Source organism: Lupinus angustifolius, chromosome LG10 (genome assembly GCF_001865875.1).
Source record: "Lupinus angustifolius cultivar Tanjil chromosome LG10, LupAngTanjil_v1.0, whole genome shotgun sequence".
Taxonomy (NCBI): Eukaryota; Viridiplantae; Streptophyta; class Magnoliopsida; order Fabales; family Fabaceae; genus Lupinus; species Lupinus angustifolius.
The window spans coordinates 8,141,630-8,159,533 of NC_032018.1; the positions used below are offsets into that span (position 1 = coordinate 8,141,630).

General features: G+C 35.4%; 1 protein-coding gene across 1 annotated transcript; it reads left to right on the forward strand.

Moving 5' to 3' along the window:
• Nucleotides 9,316-14,603, forward strand: LOC109358598 (apyrase 2-like). The gene is made up of 10 exons (XM_019602922.1): nt 9,316-9,437; nt 9,566-10,132; nt 10,199-10,327; nt 10,480-10,536; nt 10,641-10,730; nt 12,707-12,912; nt 13,100-13,191; nt 13,366-13,583; nt 13,859-14,048; nt 14,141-14,603. Exons 2-10 carry the CDS (start codon nt 9,821-9,823, stop codon nt 14,251-14,253), a joined length of 1,407 nt encoding a protein of 468 aa, XP_019458467.1. The 5' UTR covers nt 9,316-9,437; nt 9,566-9,820; the 3' UTR covers nt 14,254-14,603.

Consider the following 17,904-nt stretch of genomic DNA (forward strand, 5'->3'; position numbering starts at 1 on the left):
AATTCGTTGATACTCCTAACCAACTAGCAGATATTTTCACGAAACCCTTGGCTAAAGAACCTTTTTATAAAATTAGACGTGAATTAGGTATTCTTGATGAAGCTTACCTATCTTAACATGATTATATGATTATATGTGTGCTTCATTAAGTTTATCTCATGCCTACTTGTACTTAAATGTGTTCACTTATGTTTAAAACTTTCAAATTTTGGGTCAAAAATCATTTTCATAGCATCAGTATGCCTAAAATTAATTTTTTCTAGGGTCAGTAATCGATTACTCTGGAGAGTAACTGATTCCAAGGTTGAACAAAGAGTTTCAGTAACCGACTAATCAAGTGAGTAATCGATTACTCAAATTTGTTGCTTGAATTTTTTTTAACAGAGTAACCGATTACTCTGGACAGGTATATATATGTTTTTCTGCATTTTTTCAAACTCATTTCCTTCCTCTTTCTCTCTCACTTGTGTAAACCCTTCCCAATCTCTAAAAACTTCATGTTTTATCCATTTTGAGTGATTTTTATGTCCATTCATATCACACTTTCAATTCTAAACACTTCTATTCCATCATTTTCATGATTAGTGGACCAAATCAAAAAAACCCAAATCTCCCAGACCCAAAAACCTAAAAAATTCAAAAACTCAATCCATGGCATCTTCTTCAAGAACAAAGAAGCAACGCACTGACGTGACTCAAAAAAGGCAAAGGATTTCATCCTTGGATTCTCACCCTCTGGATTTAGTAAGACTTCTCACAAACGATGAACAACACAAAGTCTTCGAAGAGCACTTCCATGGACGAACTATATTTACTCCAAAATTCGATAATGGCAGGAACTTTGAGTTTGAAGATTTTCTTTTCCCTTATCTTTTACGGCAACAAAACCTTTTCGATTTTCGTTGTGAAATAAATGATATTTATCCTGAACTTGTTCGAGTATTTTACTGCAACTTGAACTTCCGGAAAAACCGTCTTACTTCCTACGTGAAAGGAAAAACCATTGTTTTGGATTTAAAAACCTTCAGTTCATTATGCTGTAACATACCCACTCAAGATAGCATAACAGGTTTCGGCCTTGTTTGTGAATGGGATAACTACGATTGAAATGATTTTTACTATTCTTTGTGTAGAATTTCAAAAGGGGAAATATAAATGTGTAAGCAATAGGGCTTTGGTGAGACTGTTAAGAATAGAAATATCTTATTTGTTGGACATCTCAAACTTGAGGACCCTTTGCTTCATTACTTTCTGAGCTATGTCATTTTGCCTAAATTTTTAAACCATTCTCAAATCAGTGAGATAGAACTTAAATTAATGTATGCTACAAAGTATAACATCAAAATCAATTAGGCTCAGATGATAATGAGACAAATGTGGACTGTTCGAGGAACTCAAAGCCCCTTGCCCTATGCAATCTTCATAACCAATATTCTTGAACATTTCAGTGTTTCTACGGCTGGTGAAACCAAGGTCTCTCTTAATCTTCGTGAAAGCCATATTGATGTGGACATGATCCACAAAATGGGCTTATCTTTCAATCCTAATGACTATACCTATAAGCATAGAACTGATAGACCGACTGCTCTTGCTGATCAATCAGAACCTGCCCCTCCTAACCCTCCTGAACCTCAACCTTCTGAGTTTCATGCTCAATCTTCCTGATCTGTTGCCATGCCTTCAAATCAGATTATTATGGATGAGTTGTTTTCTCTTCGAGGCTACATCACTAACCGGATGGATGCTCTTGATGGTCAGAATCAACAAATCCAGTTTGAACTTCTACGTCTCTCTTATAAGATGAGTAGCATGGACATTGATGAAGACAACTCAGAGCCTGAGTCTTAGATTATCTTTGTTGTTAGGATTTTCTGCTTGTAATGTTTTCATGGCTTTTGGACAATTTGTTGTTGTTTTGTTGTTTTTATGGTTATGGTTTGAACAATGTTTGAACATCTTTTAACTTTCTACTATGCGATATCACTTTTATGATTGCTTTTATGCTTGTCATATACATATTGTATGTGGTATATATATATATATATATATATATATTATGTTGGACTCTTGGCTTTTCTGATTTTTGATGAAGTCAAAAGGGGGAGAAAAGTTGGGAGAAGTGTATTTTCTGTCAATATTCTTGCAGGCACATAACTCCAAATGAAAGGGGGAGCATACAAAATAGGGGGAGCATACTAACGTCATCTCAACATATCTCAAAGTATACTGCTCTCAAAAAAATACATTGTTAAAGAAGATATTGGTTTGTCATCATCAAAAAGAGGGAAATTGTGAAGAAGATCTTTGCTCCTAACTTTGGCACGGTTTTGATGAAGACACCAACATCACCAAAAAGAAGAAAAGGAAGAATACTTATGAAGACAAAGAAGACAAAGCTTCAAGACAAATTAGTCTAAGTCTAAATATGTTCTTCTATCATATACTTTCGAATATATAGTAGTAATGCTCAAACTATTTTTTAAGAAAATTGAACTACAACAAGTATAAATAAAACAATTTTCAAAAATAGCGTTTAACATGTTATTGTATCTAAGTAACATGTTACATAAGTGAGAAAAACAGTCACCCAACAAAAACTATGCAGGGTAATCGATTACTCAAGGTTGTAATCGATTACTATAATTAAATTTTAAATGCACAGTTGGACAACATGTTTGAGTAATTGATTACTCAAGGTTGTAATCGATTACTGAGAGTTGTTGTATCAGTTTTCAGATTTCAAAATGAATGGTTTTCATCCCAAACGAAATGGTTTAATTCCAATCAACTCATACCCTTTCAAAAAGGTGTTATGGCTGGTTGGAAAGCCTTTTTAAAGGTATTGAAACTCAGAATCAAATGAATAACTCTTACACAAACTTTCAAACATAATTCTGAAAATTCTTTGAAATATTTTCTGCACTTTTTGAAACTTGTACTTAAACTTTCAAAGTGAATTTTCTGAGTTGCTTGAAGTAAAGTGTTTCAAAGTTTTACAAACCTATAAGAGCATTATTACTTAGTTTACGAAGAGTTATCGGATTGTAAGTGATATTACATTCAAAACTTGTAAAGGCAATCCTACCATTGTTGTAAATTCTTCATTGACATTGCAGAAATCTTTCTTTCACAAGGGTGTGATAAGAAAATGATTAGAGTCACTTGGAAAAGGTGTTTTTCAAGAGTGATATAAGTATCAGTGAGTGTGTAAGGTAAATAGAGGTCTCGAGGTGAGATATTGTAATTACAACTCATAATATTTAGTGAAGAAATCTCTTGTGTTGCAAGATACTGGATATAGTCTTCGGTGGACAAGAAGGTGAATCAGTATAAAATCTCGGTGTACTCTTTTCTCATTCATCTCTTGATTTTTTACTTGTTAATTTTCTGCATAATTTCTCCGTTGCACGTAACTCTTAATTTTGCAGAAAAAATGACCATAATTTTAAGTCAACTAATTCACCTACCCCCTCTTAGTTGCAATCTTAGTCTTATAGTTACGAGCATAATTGTCATGAAAATTGTATATATCAAATGTCTTATTTCTATTTTTATGATGGACAAAATTAGAACTCAGAAAATCATGGATAGTCATCACTCTTTATGAAAGAGGGAACTTCAAATGGATGTCACTCTTCATGAAAAAACATTCACTCTTTATAAATAATGGTTATGGTCCCCAAGTCATATGCACCAACTAATCCATCAATCGGTTTCCCCAAACATCAAATATCTCCACCTCAGAGATGAGGTTCAATGGCATTTCATGCCTTTTTGATATGATCTCCACCCTTTGGCAAGAATCACTTGTGAGAATAAAACTCCTTGCATCTCTGAATATGTGTGGCCAAAAGAAACCACATTGGAATACATTCACTATTGTTTTTGAAGTACTGGCATGGCCTCCATAAGAGGCAGAGTGGCAACAACTCAAGATCTTTGATACTTTTTCTTCTAGAACACATCTTCTGTAAATACTATCAGCATAGAGTCGATAGAGGTAAGGATCATCCCAAATATACTTCTTCAGATCTAAGAATAATTTCTTTTTCTGTTGCGGTGTCATTTCAGGTGGAAGAATCCTGCTGACCAAATAGTTGACAAAGTGAGCATATCAAGGTGCCTCTATAGTGTCGAGGAGGGGGAGTTGCTCATTAGGAAAGGAATCATCAATAGATATGTCCTCCTCCCCTCCACTTGGATGTTCAAGCCGAGATAAGTGATTTGCAATTGGATTACTTGTCCCCTTTCTATCAACAATATCCATATCAAATTCTTGCAGAAGGAGAGTCCACCAGATGAGCCATAGTTTGGCTTCTTTCTTACTCATCAAGTATCTCAAGGTTGAGTGACCAGTGTGGACTATAGCTTTAGAACATACAAGGTAGGACTTAAATTTTTCGAAGGCGAACACAATGGCTAGTAGCTCGTTCTTTGTGGTGGCATAGTAGTCTTGAGTTTTATCAAGTGTTTTGCTTGCATAGTAGATGGCAAGCATCTTCTTGTCTTTCTTTTGACCCAACACTACTTCCACAACATAGTTACTAGCATCACACATCAATTCAAATGGAAGATTTCAATCTAGTGATTGCAATATTGGTGCAATGATTAATGCCTCATTCAAGCTGTAAAATGATTCTAGACAAGCATCACTAAAATCAAATGCAATATCTTTCATTAAAAGGCTAGAAAAGGGTTTCGCAATTTTAGAAAAATCTTTTATGAATCTACGGTAAAATATCGCATGGCCTAAGAAACTCTTAACACCTTATATGTTAATTGATGATGGCATATTTTCTATTACTACAACTTTTGTCATGTGCACCTCTACCTCTTTTCCTGAAATTAAATGTCCCAACACAATACCCTATCGCATCATGAAGTAACATTTTTCCCAATTTAATACAAGATTCACTTCTTCACATATCTGCAATATTTTTGTCAAATTTTTAAAAAAAATCATCGAATGAAAGTCCATAAATCAAAAATTGATCCATAAAAACTTCCATTATGTTTTCTATAAAATCAGAAAATATTGCAATCATGCATCTTTGGAAAGTGGCTGGGGCATTACATAGCCTAAAAGGCATTCTCATATAGGCAAAGGTCCCATAAGAACATGTGAAATTAGTTTTCTATTGGTCTTCAAGATGAATGGGGATTTGATGAAATCTCGAGTACCCATCTAAATAGCATAAATATTCATGTGTAGCAAGCCTTTCAAGCATTTGATCAATGAATGGGAGAGGAAAGTCTTTCCTAGTGGCTATGTTTAATTTTCTATAATCAATGCATATTCTCTAACTTGTGACTGTTCTAGTTGGTATTAACTCATTTGTATCATTTTTCACAACAGTCATCCATCATTTTTAGGAACTACATGAACTGGGATCACTCATTCACTATCAGATATATGGTATGTTACCCTAACATCTAAAATTTTGAGCACCTCTTTCCTAACCACTTCTTTCATATTAGGATTTAGTCTCCTCTGGCTTTCAATTGAAGTGTTATGGTTAGGTTCCATGAAAATTCTATGCATGCAAAAAGAATGATTTATGCCCTTAATATCATTCAATGTGTATCCTATTACATTCCTATGCATTCTCAAGACCCTTAGCAATTTTTCAGTTTCTAATTTATTTAATTTGGCATTAATAGCAATTGGATAAGATGAATTGGATCCAAGAAATTCATACCTAATGGAGGATGGGAGTGTTTTTAATTCAACTTTAGGTGTTTTCCCCTCCTCCCAATCTTCAGATTTGGGCATTACCTTCAAGTTCTCATCTTGCAGGTTGTTAGAAAGTGTTGGGCTTGCATTCAGAAATTCAATAATCTCAACCACCTCCACATCAATATCTGAAGTGTCACCATCTAAAATGCATCTCTCTAAGGGACCTTAGATTGCACTCTAGCTGCTTCCTCTTTCACAATTTATCAACCCTGCAACATGAATCCTCAAGAGAAGGTTGTATAATAGATTTAGCAATATGACATTCAACTTTTTCATCTCATATGCTTAGGGAAATTTTCCATTCTTTACATCAATTATAGCACCAACAGTAGCCAAAAAGTGTCTACCTAGTATGATTGGGATTTGTGAATCCTCTTCCATCTCTAGTATTACAAAATCTGTTGGAATGATAAATTTCTCAACTTTGATAGGAACATTCTCCAAGATGCCTATAGGGAATTTAACTGACCCATCTGCTAATTGAAGTGATATAGTAATGAGTTTTAGTTCACTCATTTCCAAATTTTTGCACACGGATAAGGGCATGAGCTCACACTTGCCCGTAAGTCACATAAGGCATGATCAAAACTAGTATTTACTATTAAACATGATATAGAAAAAGTAATAGGATCTTTTAATTTAGGAGATAATTTATTTTGAATTAAAGCAATTCACTCCTTGATTAAAGCAATTATTTCATACCTTCTAGTCTTCTTTTTTTAGATAAAATATCCTTAAGAAATTTTGTGTATGTAGACACCTCCTGCAGTGCCTTAGTGAATGATAAGCTGATTATAATTTCTTAAGAATATCCAAAAAATTACCAAATTTCTTTTCTATTTTTTCCTTTGCTAATCTCTATGGAAAAGAAACGGGTGGTACATACGGTGGCATAACTACATACTTAGACACTTTTTCAAAATTTTGTTCTCCTCCAGGGAGTTGTGTCTCAATATGTTCTTCTTCCACTTGTGCATCTTTCCTAATTTGAGGAATATCATTTAGTTCATCCTCACTCCTTAATTTGACAGCTTTACAATGTTCAGTATTTTAATTTTTTCTAGTTGTCCTAGAAACATTTATGTTTGCCTATTAGGATTACTAGCTTGTTGGAAAATTTGTGTTTTCAGAATTTTACCATGGATGGTTAGGTTTTCTATTTTAGAATTCAAGTCATTGAACATGTTTGAATTTTTTTTATTAATCATGACTTGATCTTCATAAGATTTATTTTGGTTAGCAAGCAAATTTTCCTGACCATCCATTAATATTTTAAGAGTAGGATCCATAAGAGAAGATTGTACATGTGGAAACCTTATTGTAGGTTCCCTGTTACCTAGTCCATCCTAGTATTGATGATTTAGAGTATTTTTTCTTCTCCAAGAAAGATTGGGATTGTTCTGCCTGTACGGTGTGTTGAATGGTTGTCTGCTCATCTCCTTGTAGTCATAGTAGTTGTATGGTTCAGGCTGTTCATTGACCAATGCTCCAAGTTCAGGTTCAGTGAAGTGTTTGCCTTCAGACCACTCATGACCTTTTGCTTTACACCTCTCACATGTTGCAGTAGACCCAATAGCATTAGCAATGCATTTTTTCAGCTTTCCAAAACTTTGAGAAAGGTTCTCTAGCATGGAAATTACCTTTTCCATTTGATTTCCTTAATATTGTGTACCAGGCTCTCTCCTTGGATGATGTCTCCTCTCATTCGCCCATTGGTGGTGATTGTAAACAACATTCTCTATGATCTTTGAAGCAGCATCAATTCATTTGCACATGAAGGCACCACCTGCCGAAGAGTCTAACAATTATTGTGATGGAAGGTCTAGCCCACTATAGAAGTTCTGAACCAACATCCATGGTGGAATACCATGATAAGGGCAAGCTTCAATTAGCTCATTTAATCTTTCTCAGGCCTTAACAATTGATCCCCATCCTTTTGACTCATGTTTTGGATGAGGTGCCTATAGTGCATAGTTTTGGAAGGAGGAAAATATTTGTTGAGAAAAGCCTCCTCTAATGTTTGCCATGTTGATTGAATTTCAGCATTTTGATTTCTTAACCATGTTTTAGCTCCGTCTCTAAGGGAATATGGAAACAAGCAGAGACAAATGGCATCTTCAAAAGCCCCATGGATCTTTATAGTCTCACAGAATTCCAAGAAATGATCAATATGGACATTTGGATCTTCATGAGCTCCTCCCCTGGTTTTGCATCACCATTTGGATTTGAGCATATGGCAAAGAAAAGATTTTTTGCCTTAATAGTTAGGCAGATTATTCCAGGACGTGAACTACGAGCATTATGGACTGCATAGTTGCGAAGTGATTTTTTATCTCGTTCAACCATTGTTTGTACACGTGCACATCTTTCTCTTGCTCTTTCTCTTTGTTGCATTCTTCTTCTATGGAAAGTTCTTTCTGATGTTGAGTAGTAATTTGAATTTGCATAAAGTACCATTAACAATATAATGGAATGGGGAAAATTACCTTCCAAACCTAGAAGCCTCAAAGTAAACTATTACCAAAATTTTATCTCAATATATATATATTCACAACATAAGAAAGAGGTATACATGGCTACTGTCACTAGAAGACGTGCTACACACATCACGAAGCACCACTTCATTGATGAGCAAACAAAAGCATGATACATAGGAATGACATAGAGAAAAGGCAACATAATGATGAAGAATGCAGAGAAGATTGCATAAGTCTGGGCATGAAAAAATAGCTACACATGTAATGGTTGATGATGACAGTTAAAAGAGGTGAACGTAGAGTTGTTTCGTTTCATCTAACAACATTGAAAGATGGAAAGAGTTCAATAAAAGAAAAGGCAACACAACGAACTGTGAGAGAAAAATGTAGAAGACAAAATGTTAAATGTCATTTTGAGTGAGATTCAAATATCCAAATTTCAAAAAAATATGAAATTGACTTTAATCTAGGGTTTTACACGACTTTCATTGTTATTTAATGTGGGACAATTTTTCAATGTTATGTTAGTATTATAATAATAGCTAGTACTGGTTTATCTAAGGTGCATTTGTAATTATAACACTTGCTATATTTGTTTACGTAAGGGCATATTTGTTATTTGGTGTGTGCAGCTGCACATAGAAAGAGTGATTCGTTTTAAGTGAAAATTTGTGTATGAGGTTGCAAAACATGTAAGATAATGACATGGAGAAACCTTTTTTTATATATAATATATAGATATATAGATTTGATACAATTAGATGAAAAAAATAACATTTAATATACATTAGAAAAAATAAAAAATAAATGAAGAAATAAGGGATGAAAATATAAGTAATAAATAAGTGTAGAATTTTGATGATATAATGAGACTTTGTATAATTTAACCAAACATTGTTGATATAATGTATCAAAAAAACATTAGTGATATAGTTGGAAAATAAAATATAAATATGTATTGAATTTTGGAAAACATAAAAAATAAATAATAAAATATAAAAATGAAAACATTAAAGAACATATTGAAAAATGAAGCAATTCTTCTTGGTCACGTTTTCCAAGAGACCGTACATGATACGTAACTTTTTCCACGTCACACGCACGAGTTCCATAACACCCTATCCGGCAAAATACGCGGAAAGATTCAGAGACAGAACCAACTCAGATTTCTTTCTCTTCGCGAAGTCCGAGTCCGACTCGGAAGGGCGAAGAGAGCCAACTCAGTAATCTTCCTTCTCTTACACTTCACAGTTACACCATTTAATCATTTTCCTTACATTCACACTAATACACACAAACACATTTCACTCACTTAACACAGAGAGAAAACAACGCATACCAGCATTAACAGAGCGACGTCGTTTCGTCGATCTGTGGTCGTTTCAATTAGCAACAGTTGAGAATCTCCCAAGACACAGAACTGGAGTCGCTACAAGATCCCAAGCAGTTGAAGGCTCCGCCAACCGCCGCCGCTGCCAACGGTCAGATCCGTTACCGATCGCCGTCGTCCGCTGAGCTCTTTGACGGCCAATCCAACAGCAACAGCTCCCCGCCTTCTCACGCCGCCGATCAGAATCATTCGCCGGAATTCGAGCATTCTGGCAAAATGTTGAAGCGCTCCGGCCGCCAGGAGTCCTTCTCCGATAAGATCTACCGGTTCCGAGGAACGTTGCTCGTTGTCTCCGTCCCGCTGTTACTCATCACGTTCGTCCTCTACATGATGCCTTCTAGTTCCTCGAACGAATCTGTTGGAGATTATGCCCTTGTTAACCGGAAGATGGCGCCGGAAAAGAAATCTGGTGGCTCCTACGCCGTCATCTTCGATGCTGGAAGCTCTGGTAGCCGCGTCCACGTCTTCCACTTCGATAAAAACCTAGATCTTGTTCACATTGGCAAAGATCTCGAGCTTTTTGTTCAGGTAAAAGTCTAATCAAATTTTCGCTTTTTGAAAAGTGAATTTGCATTAATTTTATGTGTTTTGCAGCTTAAACCCGGTCTAAGTGCCTATGCTCAGAATCCACAGGAGGCAGCAGAGTCTCTGGTTTCGCTTTTGGATAAAGCGGAAAGTGTTGTTCCTCAGGAACTGCGATCCAAGACACCAGTGCGAGTTGGAGTAGGTGTTTTTGATGGAGATTTGAATTTGTTTATGTTGCTTTTATATCTGAATTTCTCAAGGATTATTGAATTTATGTATATTAAATCTGCATTTGAGTTTTTGGAATGGAATTGGAATTGGAATTGAATTGAATTTGTGTGTTAATGCAGGCAACTGCAGGTTTGAGGGCTTTGGAAGGCGATGCATCTGATAGAATTTTGCAAGCGGTGATTATTATTATTATGTGTTGAATACTTTAGCAGTTATGCCTAGTTTTTTTTCTACTCCCCTTTTAAAAAAAACCTTTTTTTGTTTAATTCTTTAATTTAAGGTAAGGGATTTGCTTAAGAGAAGCACTCTGAAATCTGACTCTGACGCGGTTACGGTGCTGGATGGAACACAAGAAGGTGCTTTTCAATGGGTATGATTTATGAACTTGGTCATTGGCTTTAACTTTTGTTAATAGCTTATGCCATTTATTATGAGTGCATCAAGTCTAGAATGCATCCTGATTGTGGGAGAATCGCAAGCTTTTACCAATGTAGATCACGTTTTTATAACGTTACACTAGTAGAACGCATAAGGACTAGAAGAGAATTGATGACCTTTACATAGATCAGATTGCTAATACTGTTCTTTATTGATTACTTTATGGTTTATGTTGATTGTGGGATTTGCATTTTGTACAATGGGGTGTTAGTGATTTGGGTGGAGTGGGTGAAAGAACCGGGCCAAATGTAACCTCATCTGTTAAATAGAGTTTTACGTTGATGATGGCATTTTGAGACATTTTAGCTAGAGAACCAGTAGTACATTTCCCTGTTCTTACCCTTTCCCCCTTTGTAATAAGTTTATTGAGTTCCTCAACAAAATATGAGCTATGAAGAACTGAGGTAGAAGATGAGGATAAGGAATCCTCTTAAAACATCCAGTAAAGAAAAAACAGAGGTTGTAAACAAAGCATTAGCTCCAAATTCCAATCTCTTTGTAAATGAACTCTACCACAAAACATGGGAGGGATGAATCTCCAAATACATCACCTTGCTAACAATTCAGGTCCCTGAGGTTTTCAGAAAGAATGAGTTGTACAAAATAGTTATAAGTTATTTTCTTGGTCAGTTGGATTTAATTGCTGATTTGGACTGTAGTGACACAGAAGTTAAATGTACAACATGTACAATTTTAATTACAATGATTAGTAGGACTAATTTTTTGTTGTGCATAGAGATTATCCAATGCAATCCAATCCAATCTAATCTGCTCAAAGCGAACAGAAAAATTAAAAACTGAACAACCTGGTAATTGAAAAAACTGAAAACAGTAGTTGCAGAACACAAATACTAAGCGGTTAAGGTAGAATAGGAAACTCTTCAAAAAGCATGAGTACTATTGTAATTTCAGAATAAAAATATATATAACATCAAAGTGCACGGTTCTATTTGGAATGGGGTCCAGTACACGATGTACGCACCTAGTGTGGTATGGGGAGGGCAGATGTACGCAACCTTACCGTCGCAAGCGAATAGACTGTTTTTCCAGCTCTATAATCATAGCAATATGCCAAAATTCTAAGAAATTGTATTTTAATAGTAGTATTCTAGGCAGGATGGTTAGTGGCTTCATATTGATAGTTTCTTTCTGGTAGGAGTGTTAAAATAGCAATTGGCATTGGAGTTCTAAAATAAGGGTGGACTGTATTATAAGATGTATAAGAGTTCTTAATTAGGGATGAGAATATTATCAGAGTTTTGAAGTATGGATTATCTGAACTCTGAAAAGGGACATTAGACATGTGCTCTTATTCTTATTCCTCATTGTTAGGTTCCAAACATTTACTAATGATTCAACCATAATGTGAAGAAGACCAACATATTTGAATATCATGGTTCATGCTGCCCTGAATTCTGCCATGGCTTTCTGCAAGACCTGATAATTTTGGATATAAACAAAACTCAAACTCTGATAAATGTAAAAGTAAAACTTCAGCAATTGTTCCACCTGATATTTTTTGTTCAGGCTCAATAACAATGAAAAGCTCTAGGTCCCCTTCAGAATTAAACTTCCTTCATTCATAATTTAATTTTATTTAATCTATTTTGAACAGGGTACTAGCAATATTTAGATGTATCTCTAAACTTAAAAAAGTGACCATCTTCCGGACACTCTAGAACTCTTGAGGTCTTGTATGCTATTTTATGTTAATATACTGAGTACATGCTCAGATAGATTTTCCTAGCCACTGAATTCACACACTGCAAATAATTTTTTATTGGGTATTAATTAAAAGCATCCGTCTGAACTACAAGCTCCAAGGGAATGAAGATGTTGAGTATTCTCTTTCCTAAAGAACAGATGCAGCATTTTGTTTGTCTTACCTTGCCATTGTTATATTTGTAGGTGACTATTAACTATCTATTGGGAAACTTGGGAAAAGATTATTCAAAGACTGTTGGGGTAGTTGATCTTGGAGGTGGTTCTGTTCAAATGGCATATGCCATTTCAGAGACAGATGCTATGATGGCTCCAAAAGTACCACCTGGAGATGACCCGTATGTCAAGGAGATGTTCTTAAGGGGGAGGAAATACTACCTCTATGTACACAGGTTTTTCTCTCACTACTTTTTCTTGGTATGCCAGTCTGAGATGTTATCCTTTACATTTTCTAGGAGCATTAGCTCATCGGCTGAGTACTTTCACATTGTAGTCTATCTTGATACTATTTATCATTCAGATAGATATATGCTTATCACCATGTCCCATGGCTAATATATTTTAACATCTTGCTTTCAGTTACTTGCACTATGGTTTACTAGCTGCTCGGGCAGAGATTTTGAAGGCTTCTGATGATGCTGAAAACCCTTGTATCCTAGCTGGCTTTGATGGTAAATATCGTTTTTCCTTTGTGCCCCTGTTGCTAATTTAATGACAATTTGTATTTCAGCCCTTTTATTTAACCTTACCTCAATCACTAAGGAGAAAGAGCTCTGAATTTTTTGTTTTTGTCTCTTCATGCCCTATAATTTTGATAACAAGTGGATTTTTCGATATCTTCTTAGGATCATACAAATATGGAGGAAAGGATTTTAAGGTCTCATCCTCCCCTTCTGGGCCAAGCTTGAATGAATGCAAAAGTTTAGCTCTTAAAGCTCTCAAAGTTAATGAGTCAACATGTACACATATGAAGTGCACTTTTGGTGGGATATGGAATGGTGGAGGGGGTGATGGACAGAAAAACCTATTTGTTGCCTCATTTTTCTTTGACCGAGCTGCTGAGGTATCTATTTATTATTGGGTCATTTTAATGAGTGCCCTAAGGAAAATGTATAAGGATTCAAGAAATAGAAATTTTGCACTGGAAATATGAAATTAAGATTTCCAAGACAAAATACATCAATTCAAGATAAAGTTTCTATCATTGAATCCTTAGCCAAATCTCTAAGGACATTGGTTAACATTCCTCTTCATTATTTTATTCAACAATGGAACAAGTTTTGGTAGCCATCTTCTAATGTTACTACTTGCCATTTTAATCCTGATGTTTATTCGTAGGCTGGTTTTGCTGATCAAAACTCACCTGTTGCGATAGTTCGTCCTGCGGATTTTGAGGATGCAGCTAAGAAAGCTTGTCAAACAAAACTTGAGGATGGCAAATCCTCTTATCCACATATTGAGGATGGGAACCTTCCATATATTTGCATGGATCTTGTATACCAGTATACATTGCTCGTCGATGGATTTGGTAGGTTTTATTTCGATGTTGGTACTGTTATGCATGATAATTATTTTTATACCTAACCTTATCTTCATACACTGATTGCTTGCATTTGGCAGGCATATATCCATGGCAAGAGATTACATTGGTGAAGAAAGTTAAATATGATGATGCCCTTGTTGAGGCAGCATGGCCCCTAGGCAGTGCCATAGAAGCTGTATCATCTACGTAACCAAACTAGTATTGCGTCTTAGATTATTCATCTGATACCTTGGTGCTCAAATTTTAATGCAAGGTTTCTGAGGTGAAATATTGTCATTCGCGAAAATCAGAAATCACTCAGGCTGAATTGAGATTGGATATGGGTCTACCTTTCTGGAATAAAGAGAGAAGATAGCTTCATTATTTTTCATATGTAATCACTTCAAAGTATATCTGATTTTACAGCTATGCGAGATTCTTTTGATTCATTAAGTGCATCTATATGGTGTCTTAAGAGATGAACAAAATGGTGATACTAGCCATTTCATTTTTGTTTCTCTAAATGGTTTCATTCTTGATTATAGTTAATCCTTTCTTCATTATTTGGTTGTTGACCCAGATCTAGCATGATGATTGCATATACCCAGATATGCTTGGGATGGATGTTTCCGTTCTCTTATCTAGCATATCACAACTTTACATGTTTGAAAATACATTTTTATAGTTACTTTAAACAGAAACTATAAAGTGCTGAGGCTCAGTCAAATGATGAATGATATAGCTGCTACGGAAAATAGTCTAGGGGTCGGCATGACCTTATTGAGTTGGATATGGCTTATCTCTTACTCGATTTTAAATATTGATCTGATTATTATTTGAATCCTAATTTGGCCAGACCCGAAGGCTTACCTAAGTAACTAGTAAAAACAGTTGAAAAATATGATTAAAAATATCATTTGTGACTATGTGACAAGTAGAATTAGGTCATGTTTGTCACCTATCCAATTCTAAATATTGACTTAGTTTTTTTTAAATCAAAACCTAGACCAGATAAAGCTTAGCCATTCCCCTTCACATTATGCGATCTTGGCATTGTTGGATGCAGTGGGCATTTTACATGTTAGGAAAGTGACACTGATGATGCGTGAAAGTTAGAATCCTATATTTGTTTTATATTTGGTTGATATAAAACAAATTTTTAACAATATGATTGTATTGTTATTGTAGCTTGCAACAATTATAAATGGTACGAAATAATATTTACTGGCTGAGGCTGGGTCATGACCATATCGTTATCTTTAAGACATTTCGTGGCACTACCAACAATGTGCAAATAGACTATCAATCACGTCGTCCCCAAGATAAAACAGTCCAGATCTCAGTTATCGAATTCTTACTACACTGTAAGAACCAACCTCGAATACACCCACCACAATATGACTACCAGTGTCAATTCTCGAAATAGTCACAATATGGTTATAAATGTCAATTCTCAAAATACCCACAATATATATGGCTACTCGTGCCAATTCTTTTTCCACAATACTGATTACCAATGTCAGTTCCCAAAATGCCCACAATATGGCTAACCGTGTCAATTCTTTTTCCCTGATACTGACTACCAGTGTCAAATCTCGAAATTCCCACAATATGGCTGTCTGTGCCATTTCTTAGTGTTACGGAAAGAAAGAGTGAGAAGTTTGCCGGAAATGCACTGGCGAAAAATATGAGGGAGGAAGAAAAAGTTGAACGAAAGCGCATTCAACTTGGGGCGAGTTATAATGAGGGGAGAAGGCATCTCTTTATAACATGAATTTTTTCCAAGTTCTTCATCTCTCCAGTGGGAGACTTAGGAGTTGTTTTTCAAAACTCTTCTATGTGGGACTTAGGAGTTTTTTAGATTTCACACCCAAAAGTTCTCACTTATGGTTTTCAACAAACCATGTTCCAACAATCCCCCACTTGAAATTAAAAAACGATTTCCGAGAATATTTGTGGTCTTAATAAGATTATGCATAAACAAATATGTCATACGACTTAAACCTTTGCATAGTGAATAAGATCCAGATTTTACTAGAGAGACTCGTAGTCTTGAACTCTATCTTCGTCATCAAACCACACACAACATTTTCAAATGTGTATTCTATAAAGTCTGTGCGTTAAAGGTCATGCACGTCTATCCCAGCATAGTGAATGCTCTAGAAATGTATGCCCCAAAATTTCATAGGAAGCGGCCCCCACTTCCACATTCACATATGTGAGTCTATCAAGAGTACTCTTGTAGCTTAGGTACTCCACTCCAATTGGAGTATAGATCTCATTAAGAGTTTAACTCATCCTTGCATATGTTACAGGAATCATGCTTATCATAATTTTATAGCATGTTCATTCTCATATCACTTCACAACTTGTTATTACCCATTGAACCTATTTCTTGGGGATCTCCATTCAGTTAGGTTGAGTTACCATCATGAGTGATTCTCGTTCTAAGGGCAATAATCTCATACTTTTAGAAGTATTATGGACTTTCTCTCTAGCTAGTCATTTCATCAAAGGATCTACTAAGTTATGTTGGAGATTTTCCAACTATAATCCTTCTATTGAATGCGGAAACCCTAATGATCATGACTTTGTTCCTATAACACAATGATTATGCCCATACATAAACCCAAATGGAACAACCCTGATCCAGACTGAAGAAACCCCAATTGATTTCATGGTGAAGAAGAAGAACATACCTTGATTAGCCATTTGGAATCTCGAAGGTATGAGGGTATGATGATCTTCCATATATTAGAGCACTTGATAGTTTTCCTTATGCTTATCTAGAGGGGAATAAGAATGCCAAGTTCTTTTCAAGTGTTGCTTGATGATGTTGTTGCCTTATGGTTCCCTTATGGAATTGTGATGGTATGTTATCTTATATTTGATAACTCTTCACAATTTCCTTTATTGTCATCAACCTATTCAACAAAACCCGTCGCTCTACAAATGGGAACCATAACCCATAAAAGTAACCAAAGCGGTTACTACTTAAGTTGCGATAATTATGATTCAGTCCCTTCATCAAATCAGAAATTGCATGAAGGTATCTACACTTATAATATTTCATGACACATATGCCCTTAGCCACCAAATTAATTACCGAAGATCATTTTATATTTGGCTAATTAAATAATGGCCATAACACAATTATATAATTATATTTGTGACCCATAAATTGTCAGAAATTCTAACAATCCCCCACTGGTCACACATATGATTCTCCATACGTGTTATCCTTATTGCGCGCTTAAGTATTGTCATTATGACTTAGGCATACCCAAATTATCTCGTCCATTAGTCCTGTCTACATATCGAATCACAGTGAATTTCGCCATATCAATCATGACTAATTCATCAATGATCACCAACATTGACACAACTAAGTGACATAGATACATGACGAAATGTGTAGCATGAAAATCACATAAATATGATATGTACATGTCAATTTACAACTAGTCCTACTTAACTATAGTGAGATCCTTAATAATAACATAAAACCTTATTGTACAAAGCATAAAGACAGAATACCAAATTGAATGATTAATCAACTGAAGTTTGAATACAAAGTACCCATACATAATACCGAAATTACATAGAACATAATAAGATATGTGCACATTCTAACTCCCACTAAACCAAAATATCCTCACATTGCAGAACACTCATGTGAGCAGTATGCTCAGGAAAGACCTTGGGTGTGATAGCTTTTGTAAGAGGATCCACAATCATGGAGTTAGTGCCTAAGTGTTCTATGGAAAGCTGCTCACTTTGTACTTTCTCCTTAACAACTAGGAACTTAATGTCGATGTGTTTCGACTTTGCTGAACTCCTATTGTTGTTGGAGAACAACACG